The following is a 16232-nucleotide window of genomic DNA, read 5'->3' as shown; positions in this document are numbered from 1 at the left end:
CTTCTTGAGACCTCCGAAAAATGCCTACCTTTTTAGGACCACTCTTTCTAGATATATAAAGATTTGTATTTACAACATTAATAATATATACATATAATGTAAATATTAAAAAAAGCTTGTGAAAAATGAGTTGGAATTTCACAAGAAAAAGGTCACAATTTCACAAGAAAAACTTCGAATTTTGGCAGTATTAAAATAAAAGTCGTAATTTTACTCAACGCAGGTCGAAATTTTACAAGAAAAACGGAACATTTGTGCAATGTTATGATAAAAGTTGGAATTTTACTCAATAACAGTCGCAATTTTACAGGAAAAGCTTAACATTTTGACAATTTTATGAAAAGAGTCGTAATTTTACTAGACAAAAGTCACAATTTTATAAGAAAACTTTAAAATGTTGGCAATGTTATATTGACAATTGGAATTTTACTCGGCAAAATTATGACAAAAGTCATCATTTTACTCGGAAAGTGTCACTATTCTGCAAGAACAACAAAAAAATTGGCAATATCGTCATACAAGTCAGAATTTTATATGACAAATGTCCCCATTTTGCATTAAAAAATAATAATTTTACATAAAAAAGTCATAATTTTAGGAGAAAATATTGCAATATTACAGAAACAGAAAGAATATGAGAAATGTTTCCCAATTTTATAAGAAAAAAGTCGACACAAAATTACAAAATACAAGAACACACACACACACACACACATGGGCACACACATTATTGTATTTGTTACCTTCTTGAGACCTCCGAAAAATGCCTACCTTTTTAGGACCACCCTTTCTAGATATATAAAGATTTGTATTTACAACATTAATAATATATACATATAATGTAAATGTTTAAAAAAAAGCTTGTTGTGAAAAATGAATTGGAATTTCACAAGAAAAAGGTCACAATTTCACAAGAAAAACTTCGAATTTTGGCAGTATTAAAATAAAAGTCGTAATTTTACTCAACGCAGGTCGAAATTTTACAAGAAAAACTGAACATTTGTGCAATGTTATGATAAAAGTTGGAATTTTACTCAATAACAGTCGCAATTTTACAGGAAAAGCTTAACATTTTGACAATTTTATGAAAAGAGTCGCAATTTTACTCGACAAAAGTCACAATTTTATAAGAACATTTTAAAATGTTGTCAATATTATATTGACAATTGGAATTTTACTCGGCAAGATTATGACAAAAGTCATCATTTTACTCGGAAAATGTCACTATTCTGCAAGAACAACAAACAAATTGGCAATATTGTGATACAAGTCAGAATTTTATATGACAAATGTCCCCATTTTGCATTAAAAAATAATAATTTTACATTAAAAAGTCATAATTTTAGGAGAAAATATTGCAATATTACAGAAACAGAAAGAATATGAGAAATGTTTCCCAATTTTATAAGAAAAAAGTCGACACAAAATTACAAAATACAAGAACACGCGCACACACACACACACACACACACACACACACATACACACACACACATTCTTGTATTTGTTACCTTCTTGAGACCTCCGAAAAATGCCTACCTTTTTAGGACCACCCTTTCTAGATATATAAAGATTTGTATTTACAACATTAATAATATATACATATAATGTAAATATAAAAAAAACGCTTGTTGTGAAAAATGAGTTGGACTTTCACAAGAAAAAGGTCACAATTTCACAAGGAAAACTGAACATTTGCAATGTGCAATGTTATAATAAAAGTTGGAATTTTACTCAATAACAGTCGCAATTTTACAGGAAAACCTTAACATTTTGACAATTTTATGAAAAGAGTCGCAATTTTACTCGACAAAAGTCACAATTTTATAAGAACATTTTAAAATGTTGTCAATATTATATTGACAATTGGAATTTTACTCGGCAAAATTATGACAAAAGTCATCATTTTACTCGAAAAATGTCACTATTCTACAAGAAAAACAAAAAAATTGGCAATATTGTCATACAAGTCTGAATTTTATATGACAAATGTCCTCATTTTGCATTAAAAAATAATAATTTTACATAAAAAAGTTATAATTTTAGGAGAAAATATTGCAATATTACAGAAACAGAAAGAATATGAGAAATGTTTCCCAATTTTATAAGAAAAAAGTCGACACAAAATTACAAAATACAAGAACACACACACACACACACATATGGGCACACACATTATTGTATTTGTTACCTTCTTGAGACCTCTGAAAAATGCCTACCTTTTTAGGACCACTCTTTCTAGATATATAAAGATTTGTATTTACAACATTAATAATATATACATATAATGTAAATATTAAAAAAAGCTTGTGAAAAATGAGTTGGAATTTCACAAGAAAAAGGTCACAATTTCACAGGAAAAACTTCGAATTTTGGCAGTATTAAAATAAAAGTCGTAATTTTACTCAACGCAGGTCGAAATTTTACAAGAAAAACGGAACATTTGTGCAATGTTATGATAAAAGTTGGAATTTTACTCAATAACAGTCGCAATTTTACAGGAAAAGCTTAACATTTTGACAATTTTATGAAAAGAGTCGCAATTTTACTCGACAAAAGTCACAATTTTATAAGAACATTTTAAAATGTTGTCAATATTATATTGACATTTGGAATTTTACTCGGCAAAATTATGACAAAAGTCATCATTTTACTCGGAAAATGTCACTATTCTGCAAGAACAAAAAAAAAATTGGCAATATTGTCATACAAGTCAGAATTTTATACGACATATGTCCCCATTTTGCATTAAAAAATAATAATTTTACATAAAAAAGTCATAATTTTAGGAGAAAATGTTGCAATATTACAGAAACAGAAAGAATATGAGAAATGTTTCCCAATTTTATAAGAAAAAAGTCGACACAAAATTACAAAATACAAGAACACACACACACACACACACACACACACACACACATGGGCACACACATTATTGTATTTGTTACCTTCTTGAGACCTCCGAAAAATGCCTACCTTTTTAGGACCACCCTTTCTAGATATATAAAGATTTGTATTTTCAACATTAATAATATATACATATAATGTAAATATTAAAAAAAAAGCTTGTTGTGAAAAATGAATTGGAATTTCACAAGAAAACGGTCACAATTTCACAAGAAAAACTTCAAATTTTGCAGTATTAAAATAAAAGTCATAATTTTACTCAACGCAGGTCGAAATTTTACAAGAAAAACTGAACATTTGTGCAATGTTATGATAAAAGTTGGAATTTTACTCAATAACAGTCGCAATTTTACAGGAAAAGCTTAACATTTTGACAATTTTATGAAAAGAGTCGTAATTTTACTCGACAAAAGTCACAATTTTATAAGAACATTTTAAAATGTTGTCAATATTATATTGACAATTGGAATTTTACTTGGAAAAATTATGACAAAAGTCATCATTTTACTCGAAAAATGTCACTATTCTGCAAGAACAACAAACAAATTGGCAATATTGTCATACAAGTCTGAATTTTGTATGACAAATGTCCCCATTTTGCATTAAAAAATAATAATTTTAAATAAAAAAGTCATAATTTTAGGAGAAAATATTGCAATATTACAGAAACAGAAAGAATATGAGACATTTTTCCCAATTTTATAAGAAAAAAGTCGACACAAAATTACAAAATACAAGAACACACACACACACACACACATGGGCACACACATTATTGTATTTGTTACCTTCTTGAGACCTCCGAAAAATGCCTACCTCTTTAGGACCACCCTTTCTAGATATATAAAGATTTGTATTTACAACATTAATAATATATACATATAATGCAAATATGAAAAAAACGCTTGTTGTGAAAAATGAGTTGGAATTTCACAAGAAAAAGGTCACAATTTCACAAGAAAAACTTCGAATTTTGCAGTATTAAAATAAAAGTCGTAATTTTACTCAACGCAGGTCGAAATTTTACAAGAAAAACGGAACATTTGTGCAATGTTATGATAAAAGTTGGAATTTTACTCAATAACAGTCGCAATTTTACAGGAAAAGCTTAACATTTTGACAATTTTATGAAAAGAGTCGTAATTTTACTAGACAAAAGTCACAATTTTATAAGAAAACTTTAAAATGTTGGCAATGTTATATTGACAATTGGAATTTTACTCGGCAAAATTATGACAAAAGTCATCATTTTACTCGGAAAATGTCACTATTCTACAAGAACAAAAAAAAAATTGGCAATATCGTCATACAAGTCAGAATTTTATATGACAAATGTCCCCATTTTGCATTAAAAAATAATAATTTTACATAAAAAAGTCATAATTTTAGGAGAAAATATTGCAATATTACAGAAACAGAAAGAATATGAGAAATGTTTCCCAATTTTATAAGAAAAAAGTCGACACAAAATTACAAAATACAAGAACACACACACACACACACACACACACACACACACACACATGGGCACACACATTATTGTATTTGTTACCTTCTTGAGACCTCCGAAAAATGCCTACCTTTTTAGGACCACCCTTTCTAGATATATAAAGATTTGTATTTTCAACATTAATAATATATACATATAATGTAAATGTTTTAAAAAAAGCTTGTTGTGAAAAATGAATTGGAATTTCACAAGAAAACGGTCACAATTTCACAAGAAAAACTTCGAATTTTGGCAGTATTAAAATAAAAGTCGTAATTTTACTCAACGCAGGTCGAAATTTTACAAGAAAAACTGAACATTTGTGCAATGTTATGATAAAAGTTGGAATTTTACTCAATAACAGTCGCAATTTTACAGGAAAAGCTTAACATTTTGACAATTTTATGAAAAGAGTCGCAATTTTACTCGACAAAAGTCACAATTTTATAAGAACATTTTAAAATGTTGTCAATATTATATTGACATTTGGAATTTTACTCGGCAAAATTATGACAAAAGTCATCATTTTACTCGGAAAATGTCACTATTCTGCAAGAACAAAAAAAAAATTGGCAATATTGTCATACAAGTCAGAATTTTATATGACAAATGTCCCCATTTTGCATTAAAAAATAATAATTTTACATAAAAAAGTCATAATTTTAGGAGAAAATATTGCAATATTACAGAAACAGAAAGAATATGAGAAATTTTCCCCAATTTTATAAGAAAAAAGTCGACACAAAATTACAAAATACAAGAACACACACGCACACACACACATATGGGCACACACATTATTGTATTTGTTACCTTCTTGAGACCTCCGAAAAATGCTTACCTTTTTAGGACCACCCTTTCTAGATATATAAAGATTTGTATTTACAACATTAATAATATATACATATAATGTAAATATAAAAAAAACGCTTGTTGTGAAAAATGAGTTGGAATTTCACAACAAAAAGGTCACAATTTCACAAGAAAAACTTCAAATTTTGCAGTATTAAAATAAAAGTCATAATTTTACTCAACGCAGGTCGAAATTTTACAAGAAAAACTGAACATTTGTGCAATGTTATGATAAAAGTTGGAATTTTACTCAATAACAGTCGCAATTTTACAGGAAAAGCTTAACATTTTGACAATTTTATGAAAAGAGTCGTAATTTTACTAGACAAAAGTCCCAATTTTATAAGAAAACTTTAAAATGTTGGCAATGTTATATTAACAATTGGAATTTTACTTGGCAAAATTATGACAAAAGTCATCATTTTACTCGAAAAATGTCACTATTCTGCAAGAACAACAAACAAATTGGCAATATTGTCATACAAGTCAGAATTTTATATGACAAATGTCCCCATTTTGCATATTTTACATTAAAAAGTCATAATTTTAGGAGAAAATATTGCAATATTACAGAAACAGAAAAAATATGAGAAATTGTTTCCCAATTTTATAAGAAAAAAGTCGACACATTGGGAGAAAAAGACTGCTTTTAGTTCATTTTTATTTATTGTTTTGTTTGTAATTAGTTTTTAATCTTCATTCAGTGTTTCCCATAAACTGCCAAGATACCTGTGGCGGTGGGGGCGTGGATATGGGCGTGGTCACCATGACATCATCGAGTAATTTGCATAATTTACTACAATGATATGATTTTCTCTAAAAAGGCTCAAAAAATGTATACTTACTAATTAATGATAACAGTTTTGTTTTAAACGTCCATCCATCCATCCATCCATTTTACAATATAATTACAACACTTTATGTGCATATTTATATACAGATTTGAACAATAAGTTATTCACTGAAATGTATTTATTAATTGTGGTTCTTACAAAAAATATATCTTATAAAATATAAAAGCTAAAATGTCTCTTAAAGCTCTGCCCTATAATTAGTGCATACTAAATAATTTAACTTTAGCCTACTACTACAACCATATTATTTACCAGCAACATAAAGTGAAACAGAGGCAGAGGTGTCCTGCCACAGTCAGTAACAAATAAACAGAAAACAGTAGTGGTCAAATACAAATAAGGCAACAAGAGAAGTATCCTACACTTCTCTTTTGTAAAGTAAATCTGAACAGCCTATATGGGCATCTACATCAACTATATGATTTGCCTGAGAAGCTGGACAGGACAAAAAAAATTAAAAAATAAATAAATAAATAAATAAATATTTTTTATTTGTGGCGGACGTAATTCTTTCGTGGCGGGCCGCCACAAATAAATGAATGTGTGGGAAACACTGTCATTATTTACTTCAAGTTATTACAGTATGTCTCTATATACGTATTTATTTTTCTTTTGTTAATATATTTTGGCCAAAGGGGGCGCATTTCAATTTCTTACACACACTTGTTATTTCATATGTTGACGAGAGGGGGAGCACTTCAGATTTTTACACACACTTGTTATTACATATATTGACCAAAGGGGAAGCACTTCAATTTTTTTTACACACACTTGTTATTTCATATGTTGACCAGAGGGGGAGCACTTTAAAATGTTTACACAGACTTGTTATTACATACGTTGACCAGAGGGGGAGCACTTTAAAATGTTTACCCACACATGTTATTATATATGTTGGCCAGAGGGGTCGCACTTCCAATTTTTACACACACTTGTTATTTCATATGTTGACCAGAGGGGGAGCACTTCAAACTTTTACACACACTTGCTATTACATACGTTGACCAAAGAGGGAGCACTTCAAATTTTTGCACAGACTTGTTATTTAAATAATGATAAATGGGTTATACTTGTATAGCGCTTTTCTACCTTCAAGGTACTCAAAGCGCTTTGACACTATTTCCACATTTACCCATTCACACACACTGATGGAGGGAGCTGCCATGCAAGGCGCTAACCAGCACCCATCAGGAGCAAGGTTGAAGTGTCTTGCCCAAGGACACAACGGATGTGACTAGGATGGTAGAAGGTGGGGATTGAACCCCAGTAACCAGCAACCCTCCGATTACTGGCACAGCCACTCTACCAACTTCGCCACGCCGTCCCCCTTTTCATATGTTGACCAGAGGGGGAGCACTTTAAAATGTTTACACACACTTGTTATTATGTATGTTGACCAAAGGGGGAGCACTTCAAATTTGTACACACACTTGTTATTTCTTATGTTGGCCAGAGGGGGAGCACTTTAAAATGTCTACACACACTTGTTATTATATATGTTGGCCAGAGGGGGCGCACTTCAATTTTGTACACACACTTGTTATTTCATACGTTGACCAGAGGGGGAGTACTTTAAAAAAAAAACAGACACCCTGTCAATTTTGAAAAATCCCTCCTTTTTTGGGACCACCCTCATTCTGAGAAGATTTCCCCACCAGGGGGTGCAAATGAGACATTCTCTATTAGATGCAAACGACCCAAAAAGGGGCAAGCGGTAGAAAACGGATGGATGGGATGGGTTTTTTCCGTATTGGAACCAGGATTTATGTCCTAACTTGTTCATACGGAAGGTACTTTTCTTTGTTGATGTCTCAAGAAGGGTAGAAATACAAGAACACACTCACACACACACACACACACGCCCACATTTTCAAGGCAAGCCCTGCACGCGGGTACACACACGCACGCACGCACACGAGCATCACGTGTTTCCCTACCAAAAATTGGCAATATTGTCATACAAGTCTGAATTTTATATGACAAATGTCCCCATTTTGCATTAAAAAAATAATCATTTTACATGAAAAAGTCATAATTTTAGGAGAAAATATTGCAATATTACAGAAACTGAAAGAATATGAGAAATTGTTCCCAATTTTATAAGAAAAAAAGTCGACACATTGTGAGAAAAAGACTGCTTTTAGTTCATTTATTCATTTATTTATTTATATTTTGTTTGTAATTGGTTTTTAAACTTTTATTATTTACTTCAAGTTATTACATTATGTCTCTATGTATATTTCTTTTGATTTATTAATTTTGGACAAAGGGAGCGCATTTCAATTTCTGACACACACTTGTTATTTCATATGTTGACGAGAGGGGGAGCACTTCAGATTTTTACACACACTTGTTATTACATATGTTGACCAAAGGGGGAGCACTTCAAATTTGTACACACACTTGTTATTTCATATGTTGGCCAGAGTGGGAGCACTTTAAAATGTCTACACACACTTGTTATTATATATGTTGGCCAGAGGGGGCGCACTTCAATTTTGTACACACACTTGCTATTTCATACGTTGACCAGAGGGGGAGCATTTTTTTAAAAAGACACACAGCCAATTTTGAAAAATCCCTCCTTTTTTGGGACCACCCTCATTCTGAGAAGATTTCCCCACCAGGGGGTGCAAATGAGACATTCTCTATTAGATGCAAACGACCCAAAAAGGGACAGGCGGTAGAAAACGGATGGATGGGATGGGTTTTTTCCGTATTGGAACCAGGATTTATGTCCTAACTTGTTCATACGGAAGGTACTTTTCTTTGTGGATGTCTCAAGAAGGGTAGAAATACAAGAACACACACACACACACACACACACACGCCCACATTTTCAAGGCAAGCCCTGCACGCGGGTACACGCACGCACGCACACGAGCATCACGTGTTTCCCTACCAAAAATTGGCAATATTGTCATACAAGTCTGAATTTTATATGACAAATGTCCCCATTTTGCATTAAAAAAATAATCATTTTACATGAAAAAGTCATGATTTTAGGAGAAAATATTGCAATATTACAGAAACTGAAAGAATATGAGAAATTGTTCCCAATTTTATAAGAAAAAAAGTCGACACATTGTGAGAAAAAGACTGCTTTTAGTTCATTTATTCATTTATTTATTTATATTTTGTTTGTAATTGGTTTTTAAACTTTTATTATTTACTTCAAGTTATTACATTATGTCTCTATATACATTTCTTCTTATTTATTAATTTTGGACAAAGGGGGCGCATTTCAATTTCTGACACACACTTGTTATTTCATATGTTGCCGAGAGGGGGAGCACTTCAGATTTTTACACACACTTGTTATTACATATGTTGACCAAAGGGGGAGCACTTCAAATTTGTACACACACTTGTTATTTCTTATGTTGGCCAGAGGGGGAGCACTTTAAAATGTCTACACACACTTGTTATTATATATGTTGGCCAGAGGGGGCGCACTTCAAATTTTTACACACACTTGTTATTTCATACGTTGACCAGAGGGGTAGCACTTTTAAAAAAGGCACACACAGTCAATTTTGAAAACTCCCCTCCTTTTTTGGGACCACCCTCATTCTGAGAAGATTTCCCCACCAGGGGGTGCAAATAAGACATCCTCTATTAGATGCAAACGACCCAAAAAGGGACAAGCGGTAGAAAACGGATGGATGGGATGGGTTTTTTCCGTATTGGAACCAGGATTTATGTCCTAACTTGTTCATACGGAAGGTACTTTTCTTTGTGGATGTCTCAAGAAGGGTAGAAATACAAGAACACACACACACACACACACACACACACGCCCACATTTTCAAGGCAAGCCCTGCACGCGGGTACACGCACGCACGCACACGAGCATCACGTGTTTCCCTACCAAAAATTGGCAATATTGTCATACAAGTCTGAATTTTATATGACAAATGTCCCCATTTTGCATTAAAAAAAATAATCATTTTACATGAAAAAGTCATAATTTTAGGAGAAAATATTGCAATATTACAGAAACTGAAAGAATATGAGAAATTGTTCCCAATTTTATAAGAAAAAAAGTCGACACATTGTGAGAAAAAGACTGCTTTTAGTTCATTTATTCATTTATTTATTTATATTTTGTTTGTAATTGGTTTTTAAACTTTTATTATTTACTTCAAGTTATTACATTATGTCTCTATGTACATTTCTTTTGATTTATTAATTTTGGACAAAGGGGGCGCATTTCAATTTCTGACACGCACTTGTTATTTCATATGTTGACCAGAGGGGGAGCACTTCAGATTTTTACACACACTTGTTATTACATATGTTGACCAAAGGGGGAGCACTTCAAATTTGTACACACACTTGTTATTTCTTATGTTGGCCAGAGGGGGAGCACTTTAAAATGTCTACACACACTTGTTATTATATATGTTGGCCAGAGGGGGCGCACTTCAATTTTGTACACACACTTGTTATTTCATACGTTGACCAGAGGGGGAGCACTTTTAAAAAAGGCACACACAGTCAATTTTGAAAACTCCCTCCTTTTTTGGGACCACCCTCATTCTGAGAAGATTTCCCCACCAGGGGGTGCAAATGAGACATTCTCTATTAGATGCAAACGACCCAAAAAGGGACAAGCGGTAGAAAACGGATGGATGGGATGGGTTTTTTCCGTATTGGAACCAGGATTTATGTCCTAACTTGTTCATACGGAAGGTACTTTTCTTTGTGGATGTCTCAAGAAGGGTAGAAATACAAGAACACACACACACACACACACACACACACACACACACACACACACACACACACACATTTTCAAGGCAAGCCCTGCACGCGGGTACACGCACGCACGCACGCGAGCATCACGTGTTTCCCTACCAAAAATTGGCAATATTGTCATACAAGTCTGAATTTTATATGACAAATGTCCCCATTTTGCCTTAAAAAAATAATCATTTTACATGAAAAAGTCATAATTTTAGGAGAAAATATTGCAATATTACAGAAACTGAAAGAATATGAGAAATTGTTCCCAATTTTATAAGAAAAAAAGTCGACACATTGTGAGAAAAAGACTGCTTTTAGTTCATTTATTCATTTATTTATTTATATTTTGTTTGTAATTGGTTTTTAAACTTTTATTATTTACTTCAAGTTATTACATTATGTCTCTATATACATTTCTTTTTATTTATTAATTTTGAACAAAGGGGGCGCATTTCAATTTCTGACACACACTTGTTATTTCATATGTTGACGAGAGGGGGAGCACTTCAGATTTTTACACACACTTGTTATTACATATGTTGACCAAAGGGGGAGCACTTCAAATGTGTACACACACTTGTTATTTCTTATGTTGGCCAGAGGGGGAGCACTTTAAAATGTCTACACACACTTGTTTTTATATATGTTGGCCAGAGGGGGCGCACTTCAAATTTTGTACACACACTTGTTATTTCATACGTTGACCAGAGGGGTAGCACTTTTAAAAAAGGCACACACAGTCAATTTTGAAAACTCCCCTCCTTTTTTGGGACCACCCTCATTCTGAGAAGATTTCCCCACCAGGGGGTGCAAATGAGACATCCTCTATTAGATGCAAACGACCCAAAAAGGGACAAGCGGTAGAAAACGGATGGATGGGATGGGTTTTTTCCGTATTGGAACCAGGATTTATGTCCTAACTTGTTCATACGGAAGGTACTTTTCTTTGTGGATGTCTCAAGAAGGGTAGAAATACAAGAACACACACACACACACACACACACGCCCACATTTTCAAGGCAAGCCCTGCACGCGGGTACACGCACGCACGCACGCGAGCATCACGTGTTTCCCTACAAAAAAAAAAAAAAAAAAAAAAAAAAAAAAAGCTCCATGTCAAAAGGAGCCAGCATGAGTTGTGAATGTGATGTAACGAGGAGTGTGCATGTTGGCGGTTTTTTTTTCTTTTTTTTCCTGCAGCCCGTCACGCCAGTCCACGTACACGCACGAATACTATCGCCACGGCACATGATGAAGGCACGGCCCGCAGGCTGGTGCGGCTGCCATGACAACCGTTACTAGCCAATGTCAAAGCAAAAGAGTGCCGAGCGACCCCCCGAATGGTTTCTCCCCACCACCCCGTGCTCCGTCTTACCGCGTCATCCCCATCACGGGGCCTCCGACTCCCATCCCTCCGCCGGCCGCGGAGCCGTTGACGGGCTTCATGTGTGGCTGCCCCGCGCTGGCCGGGTGTCCTCCGGGCAGCACGGAGCCCATCATCCCGGCCTCTCCCGGCTGCCCGCCGCCCTCCATGCTCGCTTCGTTCCCCATCGCGGCTCACAAGACAGGAGGGCGGTGAATCCTCCCTTCTTCTTCTTCTTCTTCTTCTTCTTTGGCTTTCACGTCGCTGTCTTGTAACGAGACGCGGGCGGTCCGACGTGGAATGGACGGGGAGGGGTAAAAAAAAGGGGAAGAGAGAAGAAGGTGAGGGAACTCAGCCTTGCTCGTGTATTACCGCCATCATCATCATCATCATCCTCATCATCGTCATCCAACTCCTCGTCAGCCTCAGCACCAGTAGGCTCGCTTCCCGACGTGGTGGCGGGAGCGCGCTTCCGCCTGCCTGTAAGACCCAAAACAACCGCCAGGGGGCGCGCTGGGATGTGAGGCACCTGAACCCAATGAAGGTTATGTAGTGTAAATATAGTGTCGATACGAACAGAATACAATGATTTGCTAACTTATATTCAATTGAATAGACTGCAAACAAGATATTTAATGTTCGAACTGAGAAACATTATATCTTTTTTTTGCAAATAATCATTAACTTAGAATTTATGGGCAGCAACACGTCGCAAAAAAGTTGGCACAGGGGCCTTTCCTTTTAACAACACTCAGTAAACGTTTGGGAACTGAGGAGAGCAATTTTTCAAGCTTTTCAGGTGGAATTCTTTCCCATTCTTGCTTGATGTACAGCTTAAGTTGCTCAACAGTCTCCATTGTGCTATTTTAGGCTTCATAATGCGCCACACATTTTCAATGGGAGACAAGTATGGACTACAGGCAGGCCAGTCTAGTACCCACACTCTTTTACTACGAAGCCACGCTGTTGTAACACGTGCAGAATGTGGCTTGGCATCTTGCTGAAATAAGCAGGGGCGTTGCTCCAAAACCTGTATGTACCTTTCAGCATTAATGGCGCCTTCACAGATGTGTAAGTTACCCATGCCTTGGGCCACTAATACACCCCCATACCATCACACATGCTGGCTTTTCAACTTTGCGCCTAGAACAATCCGGATGGTACTTCTCCTCTTTGGTCCGGAGGACACGACGTCCACAGTTTCCAAAAACAATTTGAAATGTGAACTCGTCAGACCACAGAACACTTTTCCACTTTGCATCAGTCCATCTTAGATGAGCTCGGGCCCAGCGAAGCCAGCTGCCTTCTGGGTGTTGTTGATAAATGGCTTTCGCTTTCCATAATAGCGTTTTAACTTGCACTTACAGATGTAGCGACAAACTGTAGTTACTGACAGTGGTTTTCTAAAGTGTTCCTGAGCCCATGTGGTGATATCCTTTACACGCCGATGTCGCTTTTTGATGCAGTACCGCCTGAGGGATCGAATGTCCGTAATATCATCGCTTACGTGCAGTGATTTCTCCAGATTCTCTGAACCTTTTGATGATATTACGAACTGTAGATGGTGAAATTCCCAAATTCCTTGCAATAGCTGGTTGAGAAATGTTGTTCTTAAATTGTTGGACAATTTGCTCACGCATTTGTTGACAAAGCGGTGACCCTCGCCCCATCCTTGTTTGTGAATGACTGAGCATTTCATGGAAGCTGCTTTTATACCCAATCATGGCACCCACCTGTTCCCAATTAGCCTGTTCACCTGTGGGATGTTCCAAATAAGTGTTTGATGAGCACTCCTCAACTTTCTCAGTCTTGTTTGCCACTTGTGCCAGCTTTTTTGCAACATGTTGCAGGCATCAAATTCCAAATGAGCTAATATTTGCAAAAAATAACAAAGTTTTCCAGTTGTAATGTTAAGTATCTTGTCTTTGCAGTCTATTCAATTGAATATAGGTTTAAAATTATTTTCAAATCATTGTATTCTGTTTTTATTTACCATTTTTGGGTTTTGTACATTATAGGGTTAGTAGTTAAAATAGAGAATATTCAGTAATGAAAATAATAAATACAAAGGTAAAAAATGAAACATTTTTATTATGAATTAATGCAGAATATATAATGAAGGGATCCATGTTGAATAATAATAGATGAAAGAATTGAAGACAAACGATATCAGACATGATTGTTTTCATTAAATAGTGACATTAAATCAAATAATAATTTTTGCAGACATTGGTTTTCGTTAAATGATAATACCTGAAATAATTAACACTAAATTGGCCCTAGTGTGTGAATGTTGTCTGTCTGTCTGCGTTGGCCCTGTGATGAGGTGGCGACTTGTCCAGAGTGTAACCCGCCTTCCGCCCGAGTGCAGCTGGGATAGGCTCCAGCACCACCCCCCACCCGTGACCCGAGAGGGACAAGCGGTAGAAAATGGATGGATGGATGGATATCAGACAGCATGTTTTCCATTAAAAAATAAATGAAATAATTGAGAATAAATGATATCAGACACTGGTTTTCATTCATTTATAATAAATGAAATAATTGCTGATCATTGATATCAGACACCATGGTTTTCATCGAACAATGAATTGAGGATAAATTATATCAGACACTGGTTTTTATTTAAGTTAAATTAAGTTTAACTTTAACTTAACTTTAACTTAACTTAATCAGACACTGGTTTTTATTTAAATATAACATTTGAAATAATTTGAGAATTAATTCCAGACACCATTGTTTTCATTAAATAGTGATATCATCCATCCATCCATCTATTTTTCTACCGCTTGTCCCAAATGAATTCAATTATACATAAAATAATTAAGGATAAATTATTTCAGACGCCATGGTTTTCATGAAGTAATGATACTTAATGATAGAATTAAGGATACATGCTATTAGACACTGGTTTTCATTAAGTAATACATAAAGGGATTGAGGATAAATGACATCAAACACCTGCGATGAGGTGGTGACTTGTCCAGGGTGTACCCCGCCTACCGCCCGAATGCAGCTGAGATAGGCTCCAGCACCCCCTGCGACCCCGAAAGGGACAAGCGGTAGAAAATGGATGGATGGATGGATGCACATCAAACACCATGGTTTCCCATCCATCCATCCATTTTTCAACCACATGTCTCTCTGGTGGTCAAAACGGGCTGGAGCCTATCCCAGCTGTACAAATGAAATAATATCAAATGTATTTATTAATGATACACACTATCAGACACTGGTTTCCATTAGAATATAATATATGAAATAATTGAGGATTAATGATATCAGACACAATTTTTCATGAAATAATAATATTAAATTAAATAATTGAGGATAAATGATATCAGATATGGATTTTCATGACTTGAGCCCACATGAAATAATTGAGCATAAGTGATATCAGACACGGTTTTTCAGTAAATGATAACACATGAAAGGAGTAAGGATAAATTACGTCAGACGCCATGATTTTCATTAAGTAATGATATTGGAATGAATTCATTTAGGATACATTTTATTTATCTTGTTCTTACATAAATACTAGTAATAGTGGCACAATACATTTAAATATTCATGTTACACACTAGTACTGATAAATATAAAAGCATTTTTTTTTTTTTTACATTTAAAGGCGTACGTCCCTTTTTTGATGATGCACAAGTCGGGAGGGGGGCGAGTACGTGCGCGTCCACATGACCGGAGCGAGTGCACGAGGAGCGGCGTGCACTCGCAGAGAGGCGACTGCACTGGGCGTCACGTGACTCCCAATAACACGGCTGTGGAAACCCCCCCCCCCCCCCCCCCAAGCCCCCACCCACCTGCAGGCTCTATGCTCATTCATATGGAGACAGAGTGGAGGAAGGAGCCTTCAATTGTCCCGCATGGAGACATTCAGTTCAATATTACACTTTTCGCTGTTTTTAAGTAAACACTCGGAATGCAAACACACCGCACTAAAAGCATTCATGCACTTAACGAGTATATTTATAGGATTGGACCAAAGCACAGCTTTTATGCGGGC

The 16232-nt window shown here is 35.2% G+C and overlaps 2 protein-coding genes across 3 annotated transcripts in view; one reads left to right on the top strand and one right to left on the bottom strand.

Annotated features, from left to right (window-relative positions):
• Window positions 1-12556, bottom strand: part of bsna (bassoon presynaptic cytomatrix protein a) — a 375212-nt gene extending 362656 nt beyond the window's left edge. For both annotated transcript variants that reach the window (XM_062054482.1, XM_062054483.1), the window contains exon 1: window positions 12227-12556. In XM_062054482.1, the coding sequence (XP_061910466.1) occupies window positions 12227-12402 (176 nt within the window). In that variant the 5' untranslated portion in view covers window positions 12403-12556. The remainder of the gene's footprint in view (window positions 1-12226) is intronic.
• LOC133654259 (helicase ARIP4-like) overlaps window positions 1-16232 on the top strand; it is a 244424-nt gene that overhangs the window by 13439 nt on the left and 214753 nt on the right. The gene's annotated exons all lie outside the window — the stretch shown is intronic.

The sequence above is a fragment of the Entelurus aequoreus genome, linkage group LG07, assembly GCF_033978785.1.
Source record: "Entelurus aequoreus isolate RoL-2023_Sb linkage group LG07, RoL_Eaeq_v1.1, whole genome shotgun sequence".
Taxonomy (NCBI): Eukaryota; Metazoa; Chordata; class Actinopteri; order Syngnathiformes; family Syngnathidae; genus Entelurus; species Entelurus aequoreus.
This window is presented reverse-complemented; position numbering and strand designations above follow the sequence as displayed.